Source organism: Candoia aspera, chromosome 6, assembly GCF_035149785.1.
Source record: "Candoia aspera isolate rCanAsp1 chromosome 6, rCanAsp1.hap2, whole genome shotgun sequence".
In the NCBI taxonomy this organism is placed as follows: Eukaryota; Metazoa; Chordata; class Lepidosauria; order Squamata; family Boidae; genus Candoia; species Candoia aspera.
Window position 1 is genome coordinate 56,359,777 of NC_086158.1, and position 27,448 is coordinate 56,387,224.

The 27,448-nt window shown below is 38.3% G+C and overlaps 1 protein-coding gene across 1 annotated transcript in view; it reads right to left on the reverse strand.

Moving 5' to 3' along the window:
* The window catches only part of ABLIM1 (actin binding LIM protein 1), a 222,432-nt gene that overhangs the window by 109,525 nt on the left and 85,459 nt on the right, over positions 1 to 27,448 (reverse strand). Inside the window, exon 3 of the mRNA XM_063307206.1 lies at positions 13,759 to 13,893. Coding sequence (XP_063163276.1) covers positions 13,759 to 13,893 — 135 coding nt within the window. The remainder of the gene's footprint in view (positions 1 to 13,758; positions 13,894 to 27,448) is intronic.

The following is a 27,448-nucleotide window of genomic DNA, read 5'->3' on the forward strand; positions in this document are numbered from 1 at the left end:
CTTAAATTATCAGATTGCAGTGGGTCATAAAGCAAAGGTTAAAAGTTCTAACATTCAGTCTGTATTACAGATTTAATAACCCACTTAAGATGGATTCCAGTTTTCCTAGTTCATAATATGCAAATAATCCAGTTCCAAGTGAAAATCTGTAAATGCAACTCTAAAGTTTTGTGCCTAAAGGTAACCAGTATGTTTAGTAGTAAAGGTCAGGTCTGCACTAACCAGCTCTGTCATCCAACAAAGAGGGGAGCTCAGAAGGAAAGGTAATAGAGGCTATTGTTATTTCACCTTACCTCCACCACCACTGCAGACCCACACCAGGGTCTGCCATTCAAGTTTGTGGAAGATACTTTTTTGGGAGATCAATACGTTGCTTTAAATGTTAATGTTCTTTGATTGATTGATTGATTGATTGATTATATGCCATTAAGTCGGTGTCAACTCTTAGCAACCACATAGATAGATTTTCTCAATGATGATGATGATTAAGACCACGCCTTAAGAACAAATGCTTATAAAGCCAGAATTGAGAAGACAGCAAATGCTGTCTCTGCAGAGAAGCTGAAGAAACAGTGGACCACCTAGTTAGTTGCTGCAAGAAGATTGCACAGACTGATTACAAACAATGGCATGACAAAAGTAGCAACAATGGTGTAATGGAATATCTGCAAGAAATACCACTTGCCTGCAAGCAGGAACTAGTGGGACAACAAATAAACAAAGTAATAGAAAACGAATAAGCTAAAGTGCTCTGGGACTTTAGAATTCAAACAGACACACAACACCCCAGAGTTAACAACTGTTGATAAGAAAGACAAAAAAGTCTGGATAATGGACATTGTAATACCTGGGGACAGCAGAATAAAAGAACTGGAGAATATCACAAAATACAAAGACTTGCAAATAGAAGTAGAACGACTGTGGAAAAAGAAAGCAAAGTTAGTACCAATAGCAATAGGCGCCTTGGGTGCAATTTGAAAACATCTGGAGCACCACTTGAACACCATCAGCATTGACAAAATCACCACCAGTCAATTGCAAAAGGCAGCTTTACTTGGAACAGCTTACATCCTTTAACAGCATCAAACAACACCTGCCTATCTTAGGTCCCTGGGAAGGACTTGGTAGGTGGATGAAAATGCCAAATCCCATCTAAACATCTGGCTGACTGTGCAACCAACCATAATAATTTAATTTGGGCTCCTGTATTGGGCACAAAATTTCAGCGACCAGTAGAGGGAAGGAAAAAGATACCAAAAAATGCTAGTTCTTTGCTGCAACTTTGTGGACATTCAGATTTTTGCAGTAGAATTGAGCAATAGTTACTGCTTAGAATAGTTTACTTGATTAGTGTCAGTCACAATCAATGGCTCATTGCCATTTAAATTTAAAGAAACATGCAACACTTAAATTATTATAGTTATCTCCTCACTCTGCTAAGTCTGCAAAAGTTGTAAATTCCCTCTGGGAGAGGAAAATAGACAGGGGAACTATTTTTTTACTTTCTCACAAGATAGTAGGGTATAATGGCCTCTGTGAGGGGAAGAACTATTTTGTTCAGGAGATTCATCTGCAGAAAAAGAACAATGTAAACCTTGAATGTTATAGTACATAGCAATAGTATGTAACAGCTCCACCCTACTTTGAATAAGGCCATGAATTCATTTATGTTCTGTTCTTCACCAAAGGCAGTAATTACGCTATGCAGTAGAGATATTTTAATCTTGATAATGGTCTCTGCTTGGCTAGTTTAGTCTCAGTATTGTTATTTGCAATTATAGATGTGATTGCATCAGGGAAGTTCTATGGTGATAATGAAACTGCTAGATTATTTTTATTTCACTGAAAAAGAAGAATAAGGGTATTTGGATGATGAACCACAAGGCTGGGAGCAGTGTTATCTGAGAGCTCATACTGGAAGTATAGTTGTGCCTTGTATTTTTCCACTGAGATTACCCTTATGTCTTCGTTCAGGGTGAGCAGTTGAGCAGAAATTTAGCAGATTTCTAAGGATGAGTATAATCCCTCCAAAGTCTATGAAGAGATTAAAACCTGGTAGTTTCTGCAGATTCTCCTTCAATTAATTTTAAAAAGCATGCATATTTTCACCAATGGAGAACTTCCAATACATGCAAATGCTACCAGACTGCCAAAGGCACCACCCATTCATTTAAAGATACCTGCATATTGGCCGATCTGCGATTGGTGTATGTGTGTGTGTGGGGGAGAATAGTTCAAATTTGCAATTTTCCCACCTCAAGACTCTTTCATGATACTTAACATTCTTACATCTCTACTGATCTGTAACATGAATAATTTTCATTTTATGTAATAGGTTTAAAAGAATGAATTTTCCCTTTTTATTTCCAGAATATACTACTGATCCTTTTTTGAGCCATCTTGAAAGCCATTAATTCTTCTAAAATGGTGTCTACACTTTGTTTTGAGTTGTATAATGGCTTTTAGGCACAGGCATCAGTCGTCTCTTTTTAAATTTGGGGCCTCAGTTCATTTTTGGCTTTTAGTTCAGATCAAAGACTGATTCAGGAATCACTTAGTCTCCAAGATCATACATCCTGATCTAGCACTAGGTCAGGATCTCCAAGTACTTTGATGCTTTTCCCAGGACTAAAATTACCCATTTTCTTTTCTTAAATTAACTTATTGCCTCATGAGTAAAATGATCCATTTATCTTGTTCATTCAAAAAGAAGGGTTAACACCTGAAAAGTGCTTGTTGAATAAAAATCCTGGTCCTATACATGGTACAGATAGGCTTCTTTCTCCCACTTTTGGTGTTTCACCCCAAATTTAATCCTAAATATGATGCCTACCAAGTTGGGTTTTAGACCAATGGCTGTGATGGTTTTACTACCATTTAGAGACTTTTTACCCCTGAGTTACATGTGGTTCTGCAGTAATTTAAAATTGATCCTCAATTTAATTTCTGCTGTGAGAACCTGCTGTGAGAACCTCTTTTGGATATAACATCCAATAGCTGCTTTATACAACAGTGTTATGTTCTTGACCAGATGGAGGCTTTTTATGTACTTTAAATTCATAATCAAAATGATCATTTCCCCAATCTCCATCTTTCAAGATCTCTCTGCTATAATTATTAGTAATAGTATGCTTGTCCATATGTTAGAGAGAAGATATAGCTATCAAGCTGTTTCACTCTGCTGTAATGTATTTGCCTATGCACGTGTGTGTGTTTAAAATAAAGTTGATAACTTTGGACTTGAATATTTTAAATTACTATTACCACTTTAGAAGGAGCTATTATCCAATTTGTCAGAGCACTGTACATAAATCTGCTGCATAAACATCCCTTGAAAAACTCTCTCCTTCTGTCATCCATGTACATGTATTCGCCAATGTATATATTTTAGTGAAGGACAGATGATAACCGTGAAGGTAATAGTAAGATACAATTTATTGGGTCTTCTCAGAGCAATCTCTGTATTCTAACCTCAAACAACAACTTATTAAAAAAAAACCCTCACATATTGCACTCTGCTTCAGTACGTTTTTTTAGCTAGTTGCAGAATAAGTGAGATGCTTTGCATACTAATATGAAGAGTTCACTTCCAGGATAGTGATATTTGCGGCTGACTGGGACTTTATCAGCCTTCAGCCAGGTCTAGAAATAGCCAGAGCTTCTCTGAGCATGTACGACTAGAACATACAAACAAAAGCATCAAAGATTATTTTTAAAGGGTACAAAGGGAGTAAAGGTTGTACATACAGTAGATGACAAGATTAAAGTTACAGCTGTTTCTAAAATAATTATAGCATACATTTAAAATATGGTCTTTAGTAAGAGGAACTATCTTTGAGGCTTAGCAAAAGCAGCTTTCTAAAAAATTTAAAAGTGATATTCTTCTCCTGTCTTTTTATGAAAATGTAATTATCTCTATCTGTATCCTTGACAATTTCAATTGATGCTTCAAGTTAGCAGTGTAAAAAATCCAGTATGAAACTTGAAATGTTAAAAAAAAAGCTTTAGCTGAAGATTGTAATATAAAATGAGACAATGAGAGAGACATGGGCAACTGGCAGCCTTAAAGTTAGATGAATTCCTTAGTTTAATCTAAGGAGCCTTTTAGCCTACTCGAAAACTCATCTGCACTTGATTAATTCAGCCCCTTGGCAAAATGATCTATCCTTTTCCTACTATAATCTACTATATTAAGAAGAGAGAGACAGAGAGAGAGTGGCAAGAAGCTGAAAAGAGAAAAAGCATAAGATAAAATTATAAAAAGAATGAAGAAAGGAAGGATGAACATTCCTACTTTGGGTTTTGGTTCCATTCACTTCTTGTATAAGCCATCACCACCAATAAGTATGTTCTTTCCAAAATGAATAAAACATATTAGTTTTGCATAAACTGAATGCAGATGGAAGACAGGAGAAAAAGCTCCAGACAACTAAAATCTGTTTATTCTCAAACCATATTTTGAATCTCATATATGCTTCTCCAGGGTTTTTTTTTTATCCATTCAATCATGTCCAGTTCTCGGAGACTGCCTGGACAAATCCCTGAAGTTTTCTTGGCAAGTTTTTTTCAGAAGTGGTTTGCCATTGCCTCCTTCCTAGGGCTGAGAGAAAGTGACTGGCCCAAGGTCACTCAGCTGGCTTTGTGCCTAAGGCTGGACTAGAACTAATGGTCTCCTGGTTTCTAGCCTGATGCCTTAACCACTACACCAAACTGGCTCTAAACCCCTTGCTTTAGAGTTGTGTTAATTCATGCCCATCTTTTCAACAGCTGAGCAGCACTCAATTGTTAGGTAAGCAAATTGGAGGTGTTCCATGTGATTAGGGAGGGACATTGGCCCAGTTTCTCTAACAACAGATTCAAAATCTAGATTTTCAAAATGAAAGAGGACTACTATTCAGGGAAGCCCAAAATACCCTCCAGGGAGATTGAAATTACTTTTGTTTTTCTGCTAATGCTAGTATTGTTTTAGGGCACCAGAGAGCAGAGCATCCTCAGAGGTCTGCAAACTTTAGTAGCAGAGTGGGTCTTCTACAGGCCACAGAAATGTCCCGTCTTGCAGTGATTATAAAACATTATATGGAAAAGATATCCTATGATAAATGTTTTGAAACTAAATTTCCTTATTGCAGAAAACCTAGCAGCCTACAACTCCTTATGAGAGAATCCACTCTGCACCTCACATAGAGGCCATGAATCCTCCTAAACCTGGGCAGTGGTAGAAGAATCTTCTCTACATATACAAATATACAATACATATACATATACCTAAATAGACAATACAAAGATTATGATAATGAGAACATGAATTAAGATTGTTGTGTAGATTTTTTTCCCAAATAAAAACTGCAGGGTGGCACTGAATCAGCAGAAAGGGACATGGCACACGTTGGACATTTATTTATTAGATTTCTAGACTGCTGCAATCAAATGATTTGTCTTATAGTCCTAAACATGATGCTTAGAAACTTATCTTGGTTATTTAATGGGAAATTTGTTTTTACATAACAAGTTTATGGATCAGGATTTAATTCATTCATTTAGTACAACAATGTGATATCTATCTCACATCTGACAAACTACTCAGGTTGATTGGCCACTTGTCTGTCAGTGGAGGGACAATTCCTTAAGTTCATCTGCAATTTTAGTAATGGGATCTCAGTCACAATAATATCATTTTTATAGTATTCAGAAGAGCTGCAAACATAAAATTTGGCAACATTTAATATGGCAAAATAAATTTGTGTAATTACAGTACATAATACAGAGCCACCTGTCTTTCTCTTTATCCTTGGAGAGGTTATTCACTCTTATCCATGTGACTCTGATTTGGCAACTCATTGCAAATGATTAATATATTACCAGCTTATAAATAGCTTCATCTGCAACAATACCCCAGAGTTAACCCCAAAGTTGGAAAGACCATGTGTTCTATTAAACTAGAGGTGCTCAGTTTCTGCCAGCAGACAGTAATTCTATGGGATGAGATACAACTGGAGAGGGAATACGTATAAGCATACTGATCAGTCCCCAGAGACCATGTAGTCATTATTCTCAGAGTAAGGGCAAATCCAACAAGAAGTTGATTCATTTAAACTATTCATTGGCTGGATGATTATAAAGCAAGGCAAAGCAGCTATCTAATTCTGGCCCTTTCCCATCCAATACAGTATGTATGTATGTATGTATGTATGTATGTATGTATGTATTGATTGATTGATTGATTGATTGATTGATTGATTGATTGATTGAATTTTATCGCTGCCCATCTCTCCCCAAAGGAGGGACTCTGGGCAGTTTACAACAAACACAACGTTTAAAATTCAATACCATTATAAAAACAATAAATACAAATACAAATAGACAACAAAAATATAAAATGTGATAAAATCCAGATGGTTAAAGATTGTATCTCAGTCTGTGAGTATAAAGGGCCATTCTAGGGCGCTAGCCATCCCCATGAATGACTATTCCCCTTCCTGCTCCAGGCATGCTGACAAAACTAGGTTTTTAGTTTTTTTATGGAAGTCCAGGAGAGAGGGGGCTTGTCTCACCTCTGGGGGAAGAATGTTCCAGAGGGCGGGAGCTACTGCAGAGAAGGCCTGCTTCCTGGCCCCTGCCAGATGGAATTCTTTTACAGACAGGGTCTGTGACATGCCCTCTCTGACGGGTGGGACGGGTCGATGTGATGGGGATGAGACAGTCCCTCAGGTAACCTGGCCCCATGCCATGTAGGGCTTTAAATGTGATAACCAATACCTTGAATTGGACCCTGAAGCAAACTGAGAGCCAGTGCAGCTCACATAGCAAAGGTGTTACATGTGCCGACCTTGGGGCACCTAAAATTGCCCATGCAGCTGCTTCTGGACCAGTTGTAGCTTCCGGATATTCTTCAAGGATAGCCCCATGTAAAGTACATCACAGTATGCTCTCTTTTGTTAGCTAGTTGCCTTTTCCCTTAATCCGCCCGGTACCCATTTCCTTGTATTGTTATGTGAGCCGTTGCGATGTCACAAGCATCGCAACGGTGATCATGACACAGTAGTATATATGGGAGATGACCAGGGCATGAGTGACCATTTGAAGGGCCTCTTGATCCAGGAAAGGGTGTAACTGGCACACAACATGAAGTTGCACAAAGGCCCTCCTGGCCATGACTTCCACCTGCTCTTTAAGCAGGAGTTGTGAGTCCAGGAGGACCCTCAAATTACTCACTGGCTCTGTCTGGGACAGTGCAATCCCATCCAGAACCAAAGATGACAATTTCCCAGATACAGAGGAGCCATTAATCCACAGCCACTCCATCTTACCAGGGTTCAGCCGAAGCCTGTTGTTCCCCATCCAGGCCCCCACAGCCCCCAGGCACCTGGAGAGGGTGGTCATGGTGTCACTTACTTCACACAGGATGGAGATGTATAATTGAATACCATCAGCATACTGATGATACCTCATCCCATGGTGACAGATAATCTTGCCCAGCAGTTTCATGGAGATGTTAAAAAGGAGTGGGGAGAGTACTGAGCACTGCAGCACCCCACAAGGAAGGGGCCGCGGGCTGGATCTCTTGCTCCCTATCAACACTGATCAGGACCGGCCCTGGAGAAAGGAGGTGAACCAGCGCAGGACTACACCACCCACCCCAACTCCCTGAGTCGCCCAAAAGGATACTATGGTCGATGGTATCAAAAGCCACTGAGAGGTCAAGAAGAGCCAGGATGGATGCACTGCCCTGACTAAAGATCATATATAAGTGCAAACAATGCCATTTCTGTCCCATAACCGGGCCTGAAACCTGCCTGAAAGGGGTCTAGATAATCTGTTTCATCCAGAATCCTATGGAGCTGCAATGCCACCACTTTCTCAAACACCTTCCCCAAAAAGGGGAGGTGGGAGGCTGGATTAAAATTATCCAGTACACTCAGGTCCAGTGATGGTTTCTTGAGGAGGGGGCACACCAGCACCTCCTTGAAGGCCACTGGAAACACCCCCTCTCTCATATTTACCATCATCTGGACCCAACCACACGTCACCTCCCAAGCTGCCTTCACTAGCCAGGAGGGACTTGGATCTAATTGGCAAGGAATGGCATTTAAAGGATCCTGTCCACTTCCTTGGGCCCAATGGGATCAAACTGTCCCCAGATAACTGGGTAAGTACGTTCCCCGGGCATCTCCACAGACCCTGTCTCACGCTTGCAGTCCAATGTGGAATGGATCCAAGCGATTTTATCCTGCAGATGCCCAGAAAACTCCTCAGCATGCCCTGTAGGTGGATTTCTGAACGCCCTTTCCCCAGAAGGGATCAGGTGACCTTAAACAGGGCTGCCGGGCAGCATTCCACGTATGCAATAAGAGCAGAGAAATACTGACATTTTGCCACTCTTACTGACAAAAGGTAGGCCTTAACAGTGGCTCTAGCTTGTGTTTGGTCGGATTCAGTCTTTGTCTTCCTCCAGTGGTGCTCTAGACGTCTCTTAATCCTCTTCAGAACCCTCAGCTCCCCTGTAAACCACGGGGAGTGTTGGGTTCAATGGGGCAAGAGAGGCCACACAGGTGCAATCCTGGCCACCTCCCTATTCCAGGGAGCAGCCAGGACCTCCACTGGATCGTGCAGCAGATCCTCCAGTAAGTTTGCATTAGCAAGTGCATACATTAGATGAGACAGGATATCTTTTATTTTCTGCATCTGGGGTAAATTCCATTGAACATAATGGAAATCAGGAGAGATATATAGATTTGGCTTGTAAGACTTAACTTGAAATGATCCAACACATTCTTGCACATGTTTAGGCTACATAGTTATATTGCATGCCATGTTGAAAAACAGTTATCAGTTATAGGGGGGGGGTTGTATTAGTGAAACGTTTTCTATTCTGCATAGTGATTACTTATGGTGTTGCTTGCAAAGTTATTTTTACATGGCACCTCTTGTCAACCTGGTGATCAACTGATGTGTTGGACTTCAATTCCCTTCAGTCCCAGCCAGCATAATCATGCTGGTCAATGTCTGCATGGTAATAATTTCCCAGGAATTTCAAAAGAAATGTCTGACACTCCTGCTCAGGAAGAGAACACTGCTCCTGTAACCTCTGTAACAGACATACAGAAATTTGTGAAGACTGTGCATTATAGCCAAAGCAGCTGCATTCTCCAACATTTCTGGCATCTAGCATTAAAAAAGACCTGGTAGAATTCTGTACTGCACATTAGGCTTAAAAATACAGTCAATACTTGTAAACAATAGATGTCAAAATAAAATAAAATGAACTTTATTTACATTTTGGCCAAAGGCAGGGGAAGCAAAACAAAGATTTTTCTTAAGCAAGTTATTTTTTAGTTGGGAAAAAGTCACAGCACTCCTCGAGGAACTTCAGAAATATTCCTCAGGCTTCCTATCACCTTGCTGAATGACAAATTAAAAGTGTTATTCTAATAAGAGACAAGATGCTAATGAAGCTGAAGGGGTTAGACATTTTCATCTTAATTAATGCACAGAGTAAAAATCAATGGAAGAATTAAACATGCATTCTGCTATGCAACTTGGACAAAATAAATTACCTCATAAAAGCAAACATATATATTTGATCTTATAGCGAAATAATGTGTAAAAATGCATATATGTCCATTTTAATACAGTTCTGTTGGTCAGTACTAAACGTGCCAGTAAAAATGTGATACAAGTTTAATAAATCAGTCCATAAACGTAAGTAGGCAGTGATGTCTCAGACTGCTGGACATACCATGTGAATTTGCTTTATTTATACCCTTTCTTCTTGGTTCATGATAATCATAGCTTGCCATGACGTCCAAGTTAGGAAGAGCAAAGATTAACTCTACTAACCATAGTTTGTACCATATTAGAATCAGACATTCAGGGCATCCCAAGATACTTTGCAGTCTAGGGCAAAGAAGAAGATGTCTCTCCTCCATTCCATGTACAGAAACTAACTGGAATGGATGAGCTGAGTGGCCATAAATGCTGAGTCTTGTACCTTATATGCTTGTAGGGCTGGAATCAATAGTTCGTCTGTATGGCAATGAAGCATGCCAAAAGTCTATTTCAACCACCGTTCTCACCTAAGCAAAGGCTAGATGAATGTCCTGCTCATAAGTAATAAACTGGGAAAGGAAAGTTTGGTTAAATAGGCCCTTGTGGCAAAATACTATAGCAAAGGGAAGCAAATGCTCCAAAGAATTAAGGAAAGTACAGGTTCATAATAGGACTGAGGATGAGGTAAAGACTTGTCTCACATCACTAATACAAGACTGAAAGTAGTAACTGACAGGAACCCAAGGTAGTTACATGGGCTCATATTATACAACTTCCATGACAAAAGTGAATGCTCTTTGTGAAAGAGCTGCATTTTCCCAAAGATGGATTGTTCCTCTAGTAAAAGGGCTCACCTGGGAGAAGAGAAGAACCTGAATCTTACTGCAAAAAACATATTATAAGCTGAGATCAATAAATGTACAGGAAGGTTCTGATTTGAAGATCTACTAACTGAATTTCTTGCAGCACACACAAGCATTTATTAGCAGAGAGGTTTCACAACAACAAAGTAGTACAGTCTCTGGTGATCTTGATAATTATTTCCCAGAAACAGATGTAGTATGAGATGGCAGATTAACAGCCAACCCAACTTCCTTTCTACCTCTTTTGGTGGCAAGGGCAGAGACTGAGCATGATGGAGTATCTAAACCAAACCATAGCTAGCAAGGTACTTAAGATAATATGACAAGCATTTGTAATAAACGTAGAAATCAGCTAGAAGAAGAAGAGTACAAAGTCAAGAATGACTGGTGCACATAAATCGAAATTATTAGACACAGCACATGAAGATGATCAAAGAACTGAAATGCTAATGAAATATGAAGGTCACGTATTTCAGGAAGAACAAAAAGAAATCATTATTTATAAAAAACACAAATGAAGATTCATATACCTTGATAGTTTACATACATGCATCTTGCCAGGGTTCCTGTAATATTTTTGGTACCTTAAGTAAATTAACATTTACACTCTCCTCTCCAATATGAATAACAACTCCATACTAAATAAGGAAAAAAAACTATCACTTTTCCCTGGTCCTAGTTTGACTGTGCACAGGCAGTGGGGAAGGGGTATTTTATACTCAGCCCAAAGAGGCAAGAAAGGAAGGAATAGCTGCAAAAAGAAAGAAAAGCAGAACGGGAATGCCAAGACCAGGTTTCAAGTTCTCTTTCTGCATACACTCTCCAAAAATCACAGATGATTCCAGGATTCCCTCTGTGGTCCAGCTATCCCTAGGTCTTCTCAATCATTTAATTCCTTAATCATTTCTTGTTAATCACTTCCACATAGTTTTCCCCTGCTTTTATTTTCTGCAGAGACCCCACACACTTGCTTAAACTATGGGCACTTCTACCCTCCATCCCTCAGAAAACAGTGAAAGCATCCCTCACAAACCTACAATCACCTTCACATCTGCCAACCTCTGCAGAGAGTATGCTGAGAATACACCCAGCCAAGCTCTACTCACTTTCTTTTCCATCCACCAATCAATAAGAGGGCAAAGCAAGTCAACATATCAGTGCCCCGCTCTTGTGTTCTCACTAAGCAGTGATAACATAAGAAAGAAAAAATCCTTCTCTCTCACTTTTAAACTAAAAGACATTTTCTGGACTACTCTACCCGACACATGTTTTTTCAGTATATTTGTCTGGTGGGTTGCTAAATAAATAAAAGAATAAATAAAGAATAAATCATACAGTTTGCTATGATGGGAAGCTGTGCAAGGGAAAGTTGATTGTAAAAAAATTAAACAAAGGCACTGAAATCTTCCTGTTTCCCCAATCAGTACTATTTCTGCATTGCATTTAAAACTTCCTGTGATTTGTGAGGGTGAAATAATAGCATATTGGCAATTTTGCAATCACTTGTTTTTCCCAGTAGGAGGATATAAATTCTAAAATAGGAGGGGAGGATACAAATTCTAAAATATGCATACAGAAAGTGACAAGCTTCAAGAACAGGACTTTAAACTTCTGTGGAGGTGGAGTGGGTAGGTGGAGGGAGGAAGAATAATGGTTGACTTGAACCCAGGAACAATGAGGCAGAGGAAGGCAAGGATTCCTAATAATCAGTAAATCTGCAGAATGAAAATCTGAGCAAAATAATGCTTTGCTGCAGTTTCTAATAATCATACCAGAATTAAAAAACAAATAGAATCAGCTCTTATAAACAGCCAACACTGTGAAATAAAAAAGTTATTAAACTGATCCTGAAGTGGTACAAAACACTCTTGTGGAAATGCCCGTAGTATCAAGTCAGGGACATAACCAGGTTACTGCTTAGTCTAGTGATCACATAAAATAGATTCGTATTAATCAAAGCCAGAAAGTCTATTTGCAATTGTGTTATGAATCGAATTTTATAACATCCTACCAAATCTCATTGTGTTTTTGTGGAACTCACTTATTTCTGATATACAGGTAGTCCTCACTTAACGTCTATTTGTTCAGCAACCATTCAAAATTAAAATGGTGCTGAATGAAGGGACTTACAACTGGTTCTCAAAGTTTTAGCCATTGCAGTGCCCCCGTGGTCATGTGAACAAAATTTGGGCCCACTTGGGCACAACTGCATTTATGACCACCTTTTGGCCACCCTATCTGCTAGCACCAGCTGCCTCTGCCACCCAGCCCTGCCAGCCACTGCCACGCCTGCCACACCATGTGCCACTACTGTACCCGCTAGGGCCTTCTTTGCACTGCCTTCTTGCACACCGGGGCTGCCAGGGCCTCTCTCGTGCCCTGGCCAGGGCCTCATTTTCAACTGTTCACTCACAGTTATAATAGTGGTGTGCTAGAGCCGGTTCGTACCGGCTCTCAAGAACCAATTGTTAAATTTCCAGGAATTTTGTGAGCCAGTTGAGAACAAGCTGAGCCACGATGCCTAGCATGCCCACTAGCTGTTTGGCAGGGTGTGGCACAATGGTGGCAATGGAACCAACAGAGCTAGTAATTATACATTTATTAGCATGCAGCTGAATATACTATACCATTCATGCCGCATTGGATTGCTGATATGTGCCCTTTGCCAGTCTTTGAATTAACCAATTTTCAACAAAGGGGCAAATAAGACTTTTGATAAATTTGGACAAATTTGCTTGTTCTGTCTATTAGATACATTCTTTCTCTCTCTCTCTCTCTCTCACACACACACACACAGAGTGTTTATTAAGGCTGTGCAAACATTTGAAAGAGGTGTTTTGTAACATGTGGCAGCACATACAAACCAGCTTGATTCAAACCACAACTTTTCCAACTGCACACCAGGAAAAAATATGCTTTAATGGTCCAAACAGTATTTTATACAAGCTCCCACACATTGTAAAATATTTTTTGAGGGTTTGGGTAGCCCTGATAACTGTTAACCTGTTAACATAAACTCTAAAGTTTCAAATGTGGAAATATTTGAAAACTACTGAAATTGACATTTGTATTATTATTATTAAAACATTTACAGTATATAGCTGCCCAACCTAGACCATGTGACTCTAGGTGGCATTCTCTTTCTCTCTCGCTCTCTCTTTCTCAAAGACACAAATATAAGGAACAGTTTTATCTGTACATTTAAGTCATGTTCTTTTTCTATATTTTTCTTCATGGGTCTAAACCCAATCAGAAACCCATAAAAGGGATCCAGCCAATCTCTTCTGAATAAAGAAATATAAACAATTTGATTGCCTCAGAGGGTGGCAAGAAAATGAAATTACAGTACCTTTGCAGGTAAAGCATTTGATGTGAAAATGCTTGGATTGGACTCGAAGCACTTCTCCTTTACATTGCTCGCCACATTTGTGGCAGTGGATGGCTGGCTTCTCTGTGGAGTGATGAGGCTCCTGAGGATGGGCCACTGTAAAAACAAGTTTTGAATATTAAATGTACACATTTTTCTACTTCTCATAAATGATTACTGAAAGAAGACATATTTTAAAAAACAATAAATACTCTAAAAAGCTGGTTGGAAAGCTATGGAAAACCATATTAAACTGTATGATATTCCTAAGATCACTTCCTCATACCAGAACATATGCTTCTGATAACATCCTATCCATAGCTGTTTGCCTGATCAACTGGGCTTGGGAAATTATAGTATCTGTGACATTAAATCAAACTGTATCTAACCTTCAATCAAATTTCAAAAGCCTTCTGCATGAGATTAGTTCAGAACTCAGAACACCTTCAGAAAAGGTGTGTGTGTGTGACAGAGAGAGAAATGGTAAGGGCAGCCATTAACTGTTGGCTGTAGTCCAACTCACCAACTCTCCTTCTGGCTTTTACTGTGCCGGCTTCCTGCAGACAGCCCCAAGAGCTGTTTTTTCATGCTCTAGCACAACTAGTACCTTCCAACTCTTTAGACCAGAAATCATATTATGTTGACCACGCCATTATGGCTAGGGCTGAAGGGTATTGTAATTCTGAACATTCATAAAGCACTTGGCTATGAAAGTATTTTAACTGCTCCTTTTATTTCAATGGATCAATAACCAATTTTCAAATACTAGAGAAATTAAAATATATTTCCACCTGAGAAAGTTCCAAAAGGAACAACTCAGGGTTTTTTGTTCATATAACACAACCAGCAAACCATTTGTTTAGATTTGTTGGCAATGTCTGCTGGAAGGAATCACTGGAAGCAACTAGAATAGCCTATAACAACTTTCTGCTTATTTGCTGATTCATAAGAATTCTGGAGAATTCTTGTTCGTTATGACTGTGAACAATGAATAATTGTTCTATTTTTTTAAAAAAAATTATGATGCCTACAGCACCTGTTTTATAGTACTTTATACAGAACAAGCAAGAAATAATATAATAATAATGCCACTGTTTTTTTTAAAGTTAGAACATAATGACTAGGAATACAAAATGTTTTTCCTCTTTTCATTCCCCAATTAGTGGTTTTTAGATTTCTATTTACAGTCCTCTGTTATTTCATCCATATAAGTACAGAGGACTCTAAAAGGAACGCCTACTAATATTTCAGTTAGAATTATTTCTAAAAAAGACTTTGGTATAACTCAGCCTTCAATGAGCCACCCTAATCTTTAAGAAAGAAGTTCTATTTCTGAAACTTAAGGACTGGGTTGTTGGCTAAACATGATGACAATAACTGGCAACTGTGGTGACACATTATTTACACAAAAGGGTAGATGGGTATATAAAAGGGCAAGCCCAAGCTATTAAAAATAACATTATTCATTCAGAACCCATTGACATGAAAAGTCAAGTGTGTAGAACTTGCAGCAGTAACTGGCTGATCCTCAGTTGCTTACATTCTAATATTTTGAGATGTCAATGCGCTCTAGTACAACACTGCAGAAATCAGAGGTGTTTTATGCATGCCATTCTGATACTAACTCTTAAATGGATTTCTCTAGGAGCCAATGATATATAATTACTTTATAGTACTCATAGTGGTTTTCATATGTGCCAGCTTGTCCCACAAATTAGATTGACCTTTAAATAAATACATTTGTTCACTTTCATGCTCTAGAGCCTCCCTCCCTCCCTCCTGTACATCATGTCATTGGTAGGATGATTCATATTATATAGGTGCCCAATGCAAATAAGGGTTACAATCCTCACTGAAAATGAATGTTATTTCTCTCTTATTTTCTCCACACGGTGCTGGGAAGACTGCCCAATATTTGAAGCAGCAAGCAAAATGCTAAAGAACCTATTAGTGGCTTGAAAACTCATACTGACTTTTCCGCTAGTACTCAAACCAGATTAATCATGTGTCTGCTCAAGTGTAGGGCCAAAGTACGGGGAAGAAAGTTGGTAAGCACACAAGGCACACTCCCACATCTCTAGGTGATGATCAAGTGCTTGAAAAAAATCTTCATGTACTGATTGAAATAAAGGCTCCAAAGTAAAAATGGCTATGGTCTTTCTAATATTACCATTATATGTCGTAAACCACTTTCCAACAATACTCTCTGACGTTGGCAATTACAGAGCTATGCTTACCATAAATTTCTAACTGAAGCTAGGCAGCTGACTACAACTCCTGTCATGATCACCGCGCCCGAGCTGTCAAAGAGATTACGAACCTGATCGCCCGGCAATGAACCATCACCGGCCAGGGAAGCAATTAAGGAAACGCCCGGAGCACAGGAGGGGCTCCACGACCCCTCACCTACCAGCAACGGAACCGACGGGGCTCGGGGCGCACCCGAAGTAAGAAGGGGTGGAGCGCTGACCGGCGCGGGCTATTTAAATCTCGTTCCGGCGCGCTCCACTCACTCTCAGCTTTTCTAAAAGGCATGCACTCTGTTCTATCAATAAAGCCAGAACCTAAGCCCACGCTAGTGTCTGTGTCTTTACTGGTTAGCAGGCAGAGCCTGACAACTCCTCAACAAGAAGCTAGTATTTGAAAATCTTGATCCCATTGGAATCTTTGCACTAACAGAGACGACCCTGCATTCAGGAGAAAGGATTCACAGGCAGAGAGCAGTGAAAGGGGGAAAACCAATATTGTCAGAGATTTTCATTTCTAAATGTCTCATCTGGGCAGGATCTTGGACAATAGTCAACACAATACATTTTACCCAAAGCCAATAAAAATGGGCTAAACCTGCTTGTTATCATTTTGAGCACTGGAATAAAAAAATATTGAAATCAAAAGAAAGGATATTCAAGCTGAACACTAGGAGGAATTTCCTGATGGTAAGAGAGCTGTTAAGTAATGGAACAGTCTGCTAGAACAATAGTGGACTCAAACTCACTGGAGATTTTCTGACAACTGGACTTTTCAGGGAAATCAAGTGGATTTCTGCAGTGAGGAAGGGTTGGATTAAATGACCTATACGGTCCCTTCCAATTCATACATTCTATGTTTCTATAATTCTGTTTAGAAACATATTTTTGGAATCATTTCAACCATGCTGTGCGGGTCTAAGGATTACAATTGCATAAGTATTACTCTAATCATAAGCAAAATATGAACTTTGACGCCTTAAAGGAAGCAGGAGATATGAGCCCAGAATGTAGGTAGTAGCTTCACCTTCAAAAGAAGTTCATTAAGAGTCAGCCAGGACCTCTTTAAGTTAAATTGTTGCCTTATCACAACCACAGTTACAAGTGCCCTCTCCTGCTGACACTGTAAAAAAGGAAATTCTGGTTTTCTGCAGTATATGCCAATAATCTCAATGAACTCAGTAACCACACAGAAAGTGCATAACAGGTTCCAATACCTCTGCTCTGCAAAGTCACCATGTGGGGTGCCTCTAGTCACAGAGCTATTCCCCCACATTCTTCACAATTTCTATTTCTTATAATCTTCCCATCTCTAACCAATATTGCTGTGAAAAGTACCCAAACCAGGAAATTTATTTATTTATTTATTCCCTTTCATTCCAGAGCTCAAGGCAGTGTACATAGCACTACCTTTTCCTATTTTAATCCACAACAACAACCTCGTGAAGTAGATTGGGCTGAGTGAGTTTCCATGGTTAAGATGTCTCCCTTTTCCAGCCTTATAAACAACTCGCATCAAAAATGGTATAAAGCTACTGTACAGTAATAACAAACCATATACAAAAGTATGTGTCCTTTCATGACACTAAAAAATCTGCTCATCAACTGACCACTTTTCCTAAGGATAGGACTGGCCCTATTATTTCACTTGATCTGTATCACTTTTGCAGGAAAACTGCTAAGATGGATAAACAGTACATTACTTGGCTATAAGAACAGGAAAGCTTATGCCAGGCCACTGAAATTAAATGGCCACATTTCTAGAAAACATTATGTGAATAAACAAATACTATATTTTCCTTCTATATCATCCTGTTAGAGAGAAAATAATATTAATATCTCCCATTAAAGCATTATCTCCTCCTCTTCCTCCTCCTTCCTATCTTAACCCACTTGCAGAGTTGACCTCAGTGATCAATATAACAATTCAGATAGGCCAGACTCAGAATTTAACCATAACTTTCCCACCTGAACAAATAGTATGAAAAAAAAAATCTCAGACTAAATTCATGGATCCCAGATTGCCACCTCAGCAGTGCTTTGGCTTCTTTCAGGGCCACTTCAAATACTGCAAAATGTCTACAAAAAGGCACTTCGGTATAAGAATTTATTCTCTTATACACAATGCTATAAAACAATCTGATATCCAATAAATGTGTTCAATTCCATCTCTCATAATATCTCAGCCAGTATGATATATGGAGTTGAAGTGCAGCCTGAAGGGCACCAATTTTGGGGAAGGCTGTATAAAGTGTGACCATTCCTTATATTGTGTGCATACTTTGCTGTATACACAGTGGGTTCTCATGCCTGATTTATACCAGAAGCATACAATCTGCAGAAAGAAGGTCAGACATGTCCCAAAAGGCTTAGATGTGCCTTCAGAAACCTTTCAGCTGTTATTGGTCTGAACTGTAATTTTTTCGACATAATGGGGAAAGGAATATGTTAAATATGAAATAGAGGAGGAGTGGGGAGTAATTCTGATCAATCACAAACACTGCTATCTCTACATGTAACATCTTAACCATGATGTGCTCTCTTTCATTCTTACTTTTTTTTACTTAAAGTGCTTCAGTATGCAATCAAAATCTTTAGATATACATAGAATATATTTTTCCAGTAGCTGGAGGCCTTCAGTCTAATACTGTGTCTTTGTTGTCCTGCCTGTAAGGATACTGAGTGTGCTCTGGTATCCTTGGCTCTCATTCACCCTCTGTTGTAACTAGCTGTGAGATTTTTTTTTTAAATCTTCAAGCATATCAAATGCACCATAGGTCATATTGACCTCTGAGTCAATTTAAACAGTGAAATGTGCCAGATAAGCCGTTTGTGCTTACTGTATCTGAATGGAACAGATTCAACTTTGGTAGGAATGAAAACTATCTAATGTGAATGAGGCATCCTGAAAGGGTATCAAAAAGCAGTATCAGCTACATGAGCCAAAATATCTGATATCCACAATTGAGGTTATGCCTTTTATTAGGCCAACTGGAGACATGTGAAATGATTACAACAAGTTTTCGAGTTTCCAAGATTTTATTAGGCAAGATCTAGCCATAATAAAGAAGCATAGGAAGAAAATGTAGCTGGTGATTAGTTACCCAGGGCTGTGGGAGTGCCTGTGACTCTGGGGCACAGGTTATGCACTCTGGTCTAAAACTTGAGCCTTTCTCCTCTCTTTCAAACTTCGCTGGTAGAAATCAAAGTCATGTGGGTACCACTATCAACAGATAAAACACCTCTAGCACATTACTTTATGAAGCCTTAGCTGCTATCGTCAATCTTTCATCAAGGTAAAGCCACATCAAAGGAAGCATCTATAGCAAACAAGCAAGCAATCTCTGCATAAGGGCCATAATTAGTGACATTCTTCATTCCCCAATTCATTTATCTTGATTTCTAAAAGCAACACCTTGAAAACACAGGTTCTGAGGATGATGAAATTGACAGAGAAGCCAGATTGCTTTCAGCTATGAAGAGATTGCTACATTGACTTCAGACACAAGTCTTCTCAACTGCATGTTCAAATGGGGGGGGGGGGTGAGGAATGGAATGGTATAAAAATGGTAATTTTTAACAGTCCATCCGCAACTGGGACCACTGTATTACCATTTAGTTTGTTCTTTTTATACCTCTGATTTTAAGATAGAAACCATGGTTACAAATTATATGCTTTCCTTTGAGCAGCTATCCACACATGATGAAAATCATTTGCAGTTGATCCCCAACTTGCTTTGTTTTACAAATTAGACTGTAAACATGATACATTAGGCTCAGGCACAGAAAAAAATAGTTTTTCCTTGGGTGGGGGAATGTGACAAGGATTAACCCCCATCTATAGTGAAAAGTGACCTAGGGAGAAGTTAGTAAGTCATTTTTATCAGAAAAATAAACACTTATTCAAGTTTAGTTTTGCACTTCCATAAGTCTAAATAATTCAGAAGGACAGTCAACCAACTCCTTATGTTTGGGACTACAAGTACCACAATCCCTTATATACCGAGCCTACTGGGGCTTATTTTGGGGGGGCGAGCAGGTTTTCTACTTTGTTCTAATAGCTATTCACTTTACCCTAACATTCAAACATTTACTTACCATATTTACTCAGCATCATCCTTATTGTGTTTTGTGGGATTTGCCTATTTTAGAAAACATTCTAATTAAAGGGATGTAATGTTCTTTATGCATCAATCACAGAATGCTTGATGCACAACACACTGAGAGATCTACTAATCACCTATTCTAATTCCAGAGAAGCCACTGAAAAATAAAAGGCCGCCAGAAATAATAACACGATTGTAACTTCACCTGTGCAAGTGACCTTATGCATTACAAATTTTAACAAGTCATACAAGTGATAAATCCAGTTCCTGACACTTACCTAACAGGTTGCACACTACATTACATCACATTAGTCACACTGTGTAATCTGGACCTGATTTTGAGCATCTCATGCAGCTTTCTAGAACACAACCTATGTCTGTAAGCCTTTACAATGGTATACATTCTTCCATGTTGGGATAATTTATTCAATTTATTTACAATAACTATAGATGGCTCCAATCATGAGTTCTGGACTATGTTTAACAAGATAGAACAAAACAAAACAGGAGGTTAAAATACATGACTACATACATCCTATGGTGAATGCCCACCATCAGTATTAGCCAAAATAAAAATGTTTAAACCGCTCTGTATGAAAGGAAGGTGTGGCATGTACTTTTGGAGGAAGCCAGTCATTTCAAAAAAGGACTTCATGTTAGACAGGCGACAATGAAGTTGACTTCATTTTTTCTTTTTCCCAAGGATGATCTAAGAAGCATGTCTTCTGAGACAATGACCAGCACACTTTCTTCTGTACATCATTTTAATATATATCTATTTTTAATTAACAACAATCTGTATACTGCCTACTCATTGGACTCTTTCTGCACAGGGCCACTCTTCCCCTCAGAGAACAATGAAGTGACAAAGACAATGAGGTGACCACTCCTAGTTTGGCCATTATGCACCCAAAAAATGGGAATAGGTGGGATTTTAATCTTCACTTGCAACAGGGATACCACTGTATTCACTTTTATCTGTACTGTAAGCAACTAATCAGAGTGAGAAAATGCTGATGATCCAATCATGTCTAGAGTATCTATTTGCTAAGATCAGCACTTCACATGGCGGATAGCAGGCAGACTTTCCCAGATACAATGATGCAGCTTGAAAATGACCCAGGAGAAGAAAAAGTGATGCTCTTATTTTACAGTAGAAAACTGTTTTTCCAAACCTTCTCTCTTTAGAGAATCATACCCACATCCAATTTATCTGCCAGGCATACTGCACAGGATTCTAAAGGAGGATAAACACTTACCCTCCAGAATACAGCCTTAGAACACTGGTCTTCAAACCAGGAACTCAACATTCCTACTAAAGAGTAACCTACAGAGAGCTGCAATCACAATTCCACTACTGTACCAAAATACAGTAAGTAAAATAAAAGTATGTCTGGACTAGAGATGGATCCTACATCAGAAAATGTTGGCTTCTGTTGCCCTAAAGCACATAACAACCTTGTATAACTACACACAAAACTGATTTTAAACCAAATGGCATCGTTAGTAGCCCCTCTAATTATTCAACTTCTGAATGCCCACAGCACATCTTTAATGCACTTCATTCTTTCATGATCTTATATAATGGGACACACTGGCATGTATAAATGTACCAATCATTTACTGAAGGGGCACACATACTGAGCTAAATAAACAAATATATCAACACATATTACTGGAACTCTACTCTATTTGTTGCAGGGTATTTATTTATTTATTCATTCATTCATTAAACAAATTTATATGGCCACCCAACTCATGCACAGTGATTCTGGATGACTTACAGAATTAAAAACCAGTAAAACAAGAAAAAAACCACTAAACCTCCCCACCCTTCCTGGCAGCAACAGACACACTCTGAATTAACCATTTAATTATATTATGTATATATAATTTATAAATATATAAATATATATATTTATTTATTGCATTTTATAATAATTGTAATATGTTTGATTTTTATGAGATTTTAATGTTTATGACTGTAGTTTGATTTTATTGTAAACTGCCCAGAGTCCCTCTTTTGGGGGAGATGGGTGGTAATTAAATTTGAATGAATGAATAAATAAATAAATAAAAAATAATTGGCTCCGTATCAACCTGGTGTCCCCAGGCCCACTGACAGAATCATGTCTTCAGGGCCTTCTAGAAAAGTATCATAACAGAATCTTGAAAGCCTGACAGAGTCTCTTTTCCCCCACTTATAACAAAAAAACATCAAGACCAAACAGTCTTGAGTTTCTTTTTCATTCTGTCCTCCCTTTAAGGGCTAAGTTGGCATTTACCTAATAAGTTCAATTCCTTCTTTAAGGAGAGCTCTGTACTCCTCTGCATCATACAAATCAGTGTCACCATTCTAACAAATGAAAATATTTCTACTAATTAAGTGAACAAATAATCAGGCAAAGTCTGTAACAGGCCAGAATCCAATGATGCCCCCAAGAAAAAAATTACTTGAGCTGCTGCCCCTAATTTTGATCCCATTTATTTGCTATATGTATGGGAATCAGCATCTCAAGGAAGCTCATCTTTCTTTGCTTATCTTCTGTATGTAATTATTTATGTTTGATAAACTTCTGAAGAATACCAGCTTTCAAGAACATAGTCTGAAAGTTCTACAAACACAAAAGTCTTAAATTTGGATGAGGGAAGGTAGAATAGAAATGGATATGAAAGAAATACTCTGATCCTTCATCATTTTCAACACACTGTTCATTTTATCATATGCTTTGTTTCTGAAGCTTCTCATATATTTTGAAAATGTACTTGAATTTAGTTTGTTATTTCATTATTTACTATACCACTTAAACTATTCTATCATTCAGGAAGAACTAGATCCAGTTATGAATATGATCCTACTTTATTCACAGTAAATACGTTTTCAACAGTATTATGGTTGGCACCGTGATGGAGCCAAGGATAAGATCTTATTGCCACCTTGAATTTTATATTTTCTGTATTTTTATATTTGTAGCTGTATCTACATGTATTTATACTTATATTTACATTGTATTGTAGTGTTTTTAGCAATTTGTCATTTTATTATCTGTAAGCCACCCAGAGTCATTGTATGCGAGATGGGCGGTAGAGAAATTTGACAAATAAATAAATACATAAATAGTGGGGAAATTATCTGATGGACGACAAGCTGTGCTGCAGACATCTACATAAAAAAATTAAGACATTTCCTGAATGTTATACTGATGCATATTTTTATAATGCTTAAATATATATGTATTAATACATGTCACAGGTGCTAACTTGTGCAGTCATGGAAACACCAGAGGCCTTGTTCAGAAAAGAGACATTTGCTCCTAACAGTACATTGTTAAATTGTGTGTTATGTTGACAGCACCAGAAGCAAATGCAAGTATAGCAGTATTAGCTATGGGCCAGTGAACAAAGAAAAAGGAGAAAAGCCAGGGCAAGTTGGGGAATTTGAATCTTAGAAGTCAACTGCTGAGATTATGTAATGATGGTTCTTCTTCACAGTTCCAGTTGGAACGAAGATACCAGCTTAACAGTCAAAGCCAATTAAATTCATTTATTATACAAATGAAGAAGTGTTCTCTACAAAATGCCACAGAGTTAATGACATTATGAAACAAGAAACATAAGCCTCAACATATTCTGAAACAGAATATATTATAAATCATGCTAACATTTTCAAGATGGATGCCCTTTTAAGAAACGAAATTGCTACAGATTTTAGAATTAAGATTCAAATGTGCATTACACTTCTACTACCCTTTTCAGAAAAGCAAACTCAGGTTATTATGCCTATTTAATATTTGCTCATCAACCTGAGGACTCAGACTGTTGACTTCCACTGAAGAAATGGTGTTAACAGAGGACTGCCAATTTGCTGGAATGTCCATGAACACACTGTGTTACATTCCTCAGTGAGGTTTCTAATTCCAATTGATGGGTGGATGTTCAAAACATAGATAGAAATGGATGAGTACACGTACTCTGATTCTGTTTTTCATTGCCTCATACAAAAGGAAAAAATGACCTTGGATACAAACAGAAAGGACAGTTTAGCAAAATAAATTTGGACACATCTATATACCCCTCAATGAATCAGATCCATGTGAGAAGGAATGAAACAATGGTATCAGATACATATATAAAGTTTATTTCATTTCCATATCACTATGTCAGGACACTTAACATTTATCTTATTAAAATGAAACCTGCAGTTTTATGAGTACCCAATAAATTTACTTAATTCATTCTTTCAGAACGCTCAGGTTGATGGAGTTCCACCTAGGCAACAGAAGCAAGATGGTAGAAAGCAAGCTACTCCCTATATGAAGTTTTAATTTGCAATATTAGTGTATGTGTGTTGAATTCTGCACAGGCTATGTCTAAGTGATTTTCCACAGCAGCACAACCTTTGTGTGGGGCAGAATGTCAGTGGATGAAGTCTATGGTTCAAGTGTGGTATTTACAGCTGGAAAAAGCAACAGCTTCTATGGAACATTCAATACTTAAGCCATTTCTAATCATCACTAATTCTTGGCAGTAAGATGAATGTTTCAGCTGCCCTCTTATTTTTCTGATATTAACAAGACTCAGATACCATACCACAGAGAAAGAACACATGCATTGCATACAGCAGTTTCCAGATTCACTCTCTGGCATCCATTTTCCAAGGGTTGGTGAAATATGCTCTGACCTGGAATTTAGGAGGGACACTACCAAAGGGAGTTTTATGGGAAATAAGGAGCACAGAACTGTGGTTGTTATTTTGACACTGAGCATCAGTCAAAACAATACAGCCTAACCTAGATGTTTCCTTAGAACTATTTCCAGTTATTCAGGAAAAAAAAAATTCCTCTACATTGAGTAGTAACCTTTTTTCACAGAATCACAAACCAGGTTGAACAAGAAGTTGCCAATATTTTATTGGATGAATTCCAGTACTGACAAACTAGAATTCCACAACGTCTCCCACAACAAAACTTCAGTGCAGAACTCTTTCCACTTTATTTCTACCAGGTATAAGTCTGTTAAATGCACCAGAACTGAAAAAATTAAAAGTTCACTGCAATTACTCCATATTACATGTGATGTTCAAAAATCACATCTGTTGTTTTATTCATTTAGAATTATATCACACTCTTCTTTTAGGAGCTCAAAGCAGCAAACACAGCACTTCCTCCTCCCATTTTTCCCTGCAACAATGACCCTTTGGGGCAGTTTGGGCTGAGAGAGATTGACTGGCCCAAAGTCACCAGTGAGCTTCTGTGGCTTAGGGTAGCCTTGAGCCTGGGTATCCCAGTTCTAATCTGACTCTTTAACCATTATACCACATATCCACATTAATCTTTTGATTTGTATAATATATGGAATATAACCTTTCATGCTTATTTCCACCACAGAAATATATTTGCCAGACTGGTTTCCTGAGGGTTTTTTTTTAAAATAAATATGTATTTTAAAACCGTATCATCAGAAGTAGGCCTTACCTATTTAATCATCATGGTATTTAGATACCTCCCTTGTTGAGTACAAGCACAGCATTGAAGTTAACCTTTCTTATACAAAGGGCACACACACAAAAAACAAACATACAAAAAAATAAGTGAGACTATATAAACAGCCATGAGTCAATTCTCAACCCAATGCTTATTATTTCTGGAAACACTACAATCGTGTTTTTTTTTTCTAAAACGGGTAAGTCCTCCGCACTTTCTTTTATACATCTACAGAGAAATCTAAAAGTGAATAAATTAAAAGAGTTGCTTCAGAATAACATCGCCTATTGCAACAGCGCTTCAAGATACAAAAGTACCCTTGAAATGTACTTCGTCGTGCTGTGAACCAAATGGTATTTAAGGTTCTTTTTTCCCCACTGCTTTTCTAGTAAAGCTTCAAGATAGGACACTTCTAAGATATGCAGCTTCAGGACTGAAACTGTATTGCATTTCAATTGAGTCTCAAGGTCTCTGTTAAACAGATTCCTAACTAGGTACTTTCATGGTAACCTTGTGAACAGATGCCATGTAATAACATCTTTAATACAAAAAGCAATTGCCCAATTACCTTTTAATCATACTGCCCACCAAAAACTGTAAGTAATTTAAGAAATAATAAAAAAGCCACCATGGAAAAGCGAACTTGGATGACCCACTACTTTCCCAAGCCCTTTCAGTATAAACCTACAAGGTACATATAATTCAATTACCTTTTTCTTTTACCATGACAGAAAAAAGTCACAGCAGCAGCAGCAGCAGCAGCAGAAAGGCGGAAGTTCAACTGAAATGTTTTACAAACAAGCACACACATATATATACATACACTCGTCCTCCTTTTCCAGCAGTAATGAACAAAACAAACGCCCGGAAGGTGGCTATTCCAGAGAGCTATGTGTTATTTCTCCCACCAGATCTGATGTAATCAAAATGCTTGGTGTCGTATTTCTCCCTCTTTTAAATCTCACTACTTTGCTTTTCCCTTCTGCGTCTGTTTTATTTGTCCTAACGACAGACACTTCATTCCTGGAGCGTGAACTCTGCTCCCTCTGAATGGGAGGGAGGGAACCCAGCAACAGCCACTGAGTAATGAAGGAGAAATTTCACTGTTTCTAATCCAGTCATTGGCACCACCTTCTGACAAGATGCAAGAGAGCTGGTAAGCTAGGACGCCTCCAAGTGACAGATTTTAGAAATGTCACGGGAATTACTTCCACTGACAACATAGACAGGAGAGATTTATACTAGAGCAGTGTTTCTCAACCCTGGCAACTTGAAGATGTGTGGCCTTCAACTCCCAGAATTCCCCAGCCATCAAGGTGTGGCTGGGGAATTCTGGGAGTTGAAGTCTACTCATCTTCAAGCTGCCAAGGTTGAGAAACACTGTACTAGAGTGACCATGTGTATTCTTACTTATCTTTCTTGTGGTCAAACTAAGAGAGAAAAAATCTATCATAAATACACAAGGCATGCCAAAACTTAGGGTTGAATAAATCTTTTGAGGAAGATGCTTTAGAACACCTGAGAACATGTATAAAGCACTTTTCTGGGCTTTAATTAATTGAATACAAATAACAAACAGAAAGAAAGAAATTATATAGAAAGTTATACAAACAGAAGATAACTAAAAGAAAATGAAACAAAAATATACAGGGCATATACTCATGGATACATATACAAACATAAAAGTTCTACGTGAACATTTCAATTAATGGTAGACATCTTTCACTGTAATCTTCCATAGCTAATCTAATGTCAATAAGTGATTCGTTGGTAAATTACTAATAACTTCAACTTTGTAGGCCCCTGAATACTTGGGACAGTACATTTATCTTCGCAA